Raw genomic sequence first — 3,633 nt, 5'->3', positions numbered from 1 at the left:
GACACGTAAAGTGAGTAAACTCTCGCTGTCGTATTTTGCTGTCTATTACTTAATTTGTTTAAACCCATCGACAGTTGATTCAAACTGGGAGAGACGAAGGTAATGCGGAACGAGAGCAACTCAAGGCTGAAAGTGCACGCCAACGAGAGCAACTCGAGGCTGAAAGTGCACGCCAACGAGAGCAACTCGAGGCTGAAAGTGCACGCCAACGAGAGCAACTCAAGGCTGAAAGTGCACGCCAACGAGAGCAACTCGAGGCTGAAAGTGCACGCCAACGAGAGCAACTCGAGGCTGAAAGTGCACGCCAACGAGAGCAACTCAAGGCTGAAAGTGCGCGCCGCGACGCTGAAAGACTGGCTGAAATAGCCCAGCTCAAAGCCAGACTACGTGAATACGAAGACTGTCAGCCTGACAATGCGGCGGCCCCGGCCTGAAGAAGGGATGTCAAGTTTGTTCGTGAGTCCATTTGAGCATTACTACTTTCAAAACTAACAAGGATCTGTATCACAGTCGTAGCCAGGAAGACAGCAAAGCTGTCAAACATGCCATATCTTTCCTATTATTTATTTTCACAGAGCGGAATCTATGACTCGTCATCGTTAACATGTCCATGTATATTTTAGTACACTGTTTCAGGTGTAGGTACCGTGCCAGGCCTCTAGTGTAGTTAAATCATCGCGACGGTTCGAAAGCGGGTAGTTTGATAGTGCCACTTAGACTCCCATGCTGCTATGTTATAACGATCCCCAGATAGTTGCCAAATGTTTATGGAGGATGTCGCTGCGAATAATGACAAAGAAATCTATAATCATGATTCCGACGGCCTCACCGTGGTCCGTAATAACCGTTTCCCGAGTCCTGTGGAAGATCTTGCGACTCTCTTCTTCCATCCTCGTGAGCATCGCAGGCTTCGCTGCCAAAAATTCCATGGTTATATCGTAAAATGCATTCTATGACAAGGCCCATATGATGCCTCGTGATCTCCATCCGAACATACACCGTGATCATCCAGCACTTGTGATCTCTTTTTACCTGCCAGCTATATAAATGGAGGTGGAAGGAGCGGCAGCGTTCTCGAGGGTCTCTCATCTGCTCTCTTCTGAAATGCTCAACGTCGCCCTTTTTCTTCTGGGCTTGGTGTTCAGCAGCGACGTGCTCGCGTCCTCTTCTTCGTCCGGATCAGCGCCCAACCTTGTCGATGTCGGCTATGCGAGCTATCTGGGAAACCAGTCGTATCCCAACACGGTAGCCTACCTGGGCATTCCCTATGTCGAGCCTCCCCTGGCCGAATTACGATGGCGCGCACCGCTGCCTCTGAACACGACTCGCATCTCCCAAGAATCAAACAGACAGGTCATCAATGCCACCACGTACCCCATGTTCTGTGTCCAAGGTTCCATCGGAGGTATGTCCTGACGCGCCGCGTTCCCGTGTGTGTGGTTCTTGACCGGTGGCAGGTGGGGATCACGGAGGAGCTGGCTCGGAAGATTGTCTCAAAGTGAATATCTACGCACCTGCTGGAGCAAAGGAAGGAGATAACCGTGCGTGCGTCCTTGCCGTTCGCTTCGTCTCCGATGCTTAATCCAGAGGGCATACCGTAGTGCCTGTCCTGTTTTATATACATGGTGGAGGTACGTTGTATTGCTCGCATCGATGAGGCAGGTTTAATGATGTATACATTGAACTAAGGCTATGTCTACGGAAACCCACGCAATTGGCCATTTGACCCCTGGATCAACCAGAGTCCAAACATTGTCATCGTGTCCGTCTACTACCGCCTCGACTCCTTCGGCTTCCTGTCCCACCCCGACTTCGTGGACGCCTCCATAGGCGACTTCAACGGCCAGAGTGCTGGAGGGAGTTCTGTGGAACTGCACATGGTGGCTCATGAAGACGAAGGATTGTTCTCTGGTGCCATCGCACAGAGCGTGTTTAGGGGACCCGTGTCCACCCCCAAAGAACAACTGGTAAGCTGACAGCGCTCTTCCAAAAACAGTACACAGGAATCCTCATTGAGCATGCGAATATTAGCCCCTTTTTGATTTCTATTCCTCCTATGCAGGCTGTGGGGACGGGACAACCGCAGCGCAGATGACCTGTTTGAGGAATGTGAGCCAAGAGAGTCATAGATACTCTTGCACATATGGGCATATCAACATCTATGAATGCAATTCACACCACTATTTGATTGCTATCAATGGAGTCTCATCAAGCCCTTCAAGATCTTGGCCAAACCCTTTTTGCATCGTACACATATGACAATTTTGACGTCGATCTCAAAACCAGAGCTTCCACTATTGAACTTTCTACAGACAGTCTGAAGCACCTCACGTCTGGCCTGTTATTTCCGCTGCAACATGGGGTTTCTCAGGTCGACCTCAAGTGCTCACATGCCCTTTGGAAATAGTGGCACCTTAACCCACAGCTTCGTACCAAAGACCTTCCACCCAAGAAAACATTCAAAGATTTACTAACCCTCCATTCACAACCAACAGACATAGCTGGACTTAGCCCACGACAACAGTTCATCGCATGGAAGTTCCTGAGCGACCTCTTGTACTTCGGAGCATTGTATTTTTCAGGTTTCAAATCTCAGCTTGAAAAACCTTCTGTTATAGAACAAATTCCTCTCATCAAAACACCTGTCATTGCTGCCCGAGTAATGGATGTGAATAACTCAACCATTTCAGGTAACGTCCATGCTGTATCCGAGCATGTAGTCCTATTCCATGGGGATTTGGGCATAGGAGAGCGGCTGCAGGCCATTTAGGAGCAAAGGGCAATTTGAGGAGACACCCTAGAACTGTTTTCAACACCTCATTTTTGTACCAGGTCTCTTCCATCTTCAAATGACTTGTGCTGATGCATTATGGCGCACATTCCTGCAATCGGCAACAGCAAGACAAGATGAAATGAGCTTGATGCACAATGTGTCCAAGTTGCGACCTAGAGAGACAGGTATATATGGCAGTAAGCCAGGGTTTAGGCGTATACATCAGCTGGTCAATCACGCTGGAATATGCCACCATCTTGATTGCTGGAGAGTTGAGGTGAAGACTCATAATTCAGCTCATTCTACTCTTGCCCTATTTGCGGCTTCAGCACCATTGTTTGATGAACTCAAGGCTATAGCTGCCTATCTAGCCAAGGCTTGTATTGCCAATCACAAGCTCACCTGACTATGCCAGCATCCTCCAGCATTTTGAGACCAATAATATGAAAATGGGCTACTACTCAATAAATACTTGCTACTCTATGATGAACTGTTGTATGCAATGAACAAGGGGGACATTGCACGCGTTGAAACATGCATTGTGTATTGGATACCCATTTTTAGGGCGACGGGAAAGCACAAGTACACTATGCATATGACCAATTTTTTGGTGGCTGTTCATTTTTCATACCTGATGGTTTAAAGTAAGTGCAGCGGTTTTCTTTGATTGATGCAAGCTAAAGCTATCCCTGTCATGTCCATACTAGAAGACAGAACTCCAGCAGTTCTGAAGGAGTTATGCTCCGGACCCAGAACCCCAGAACTGTCGGTATACTCAGGATTACGTTCCCCGGACCCAAAACCCTCAAACCATTGGTATGCTCGGAAATCTGAACAATATCAACTCAATCGTAGCTATA

General features: G+C 48.1%; 2 protein-coding genes across 2 annotated transcripts; both read left to right on the top strand.

Annotated features, from left to right (window-relative positions):
• Window positions 1-81: 81 nt before the first annotated feature.
• Window positions 82-813, top strand: SERLADRAFT_481195 (uncharacterized protein; the record flags this gene model as incomplete). The annotated part of the gene is made up of 3 exons (XM_007324837.1): window positions 82-231; window positions 331-456; window positions 511-813. Coding segments are annotated over 2 exons (254 nt in total), but the record flags the coding sequence as incomplete, so codon positions are not given.
• A 61-nt stretch (window positions 814-874) lies between these two features.
• SERLADRAFT_481187 (uncharacterized protein) lies at window positions 875-2,941 on the top strand (the record flags this gene model as incomplete). The annotated part of the gene is made up of 5 exons (XM_007324836.1): window positions 875-1,405; window positions 1,458-1,541; window positions 1,602-1,631; window positions 1,690-1,967; window positions 2,032-2,941. 5 exons carry the CDS (start codon window positions 1,048-1,050, stop codon window positions 2,257-2,259), a joined length of 978 nt encoding a protein of 325 aa, XP_007324898.1.
• Between the last annotated feature and the right edge of the window lie 692 nt (window positions 2,942-3,633).

This window comes from Serpula lacrymans, assembly GCF_000218685.1.
Source record: "Serpula lacrymans var. lacrymans S7.9 unplaced genomic scaffold SERLAscaffold_46, whole genome shotgun sequence".
In the NCBI taxonomy this organism is placed as follows: Eukaryota; Fungi; Basidiomycota; class Agaricomycetes; order Boletales; family Serpulaceae; genus Serpula; species Serpula lacrymans.
Note: the sequence above shows the minus strand (reverse complement) of the source record. Positions and strands in the feature narration are given on the sequence as shown.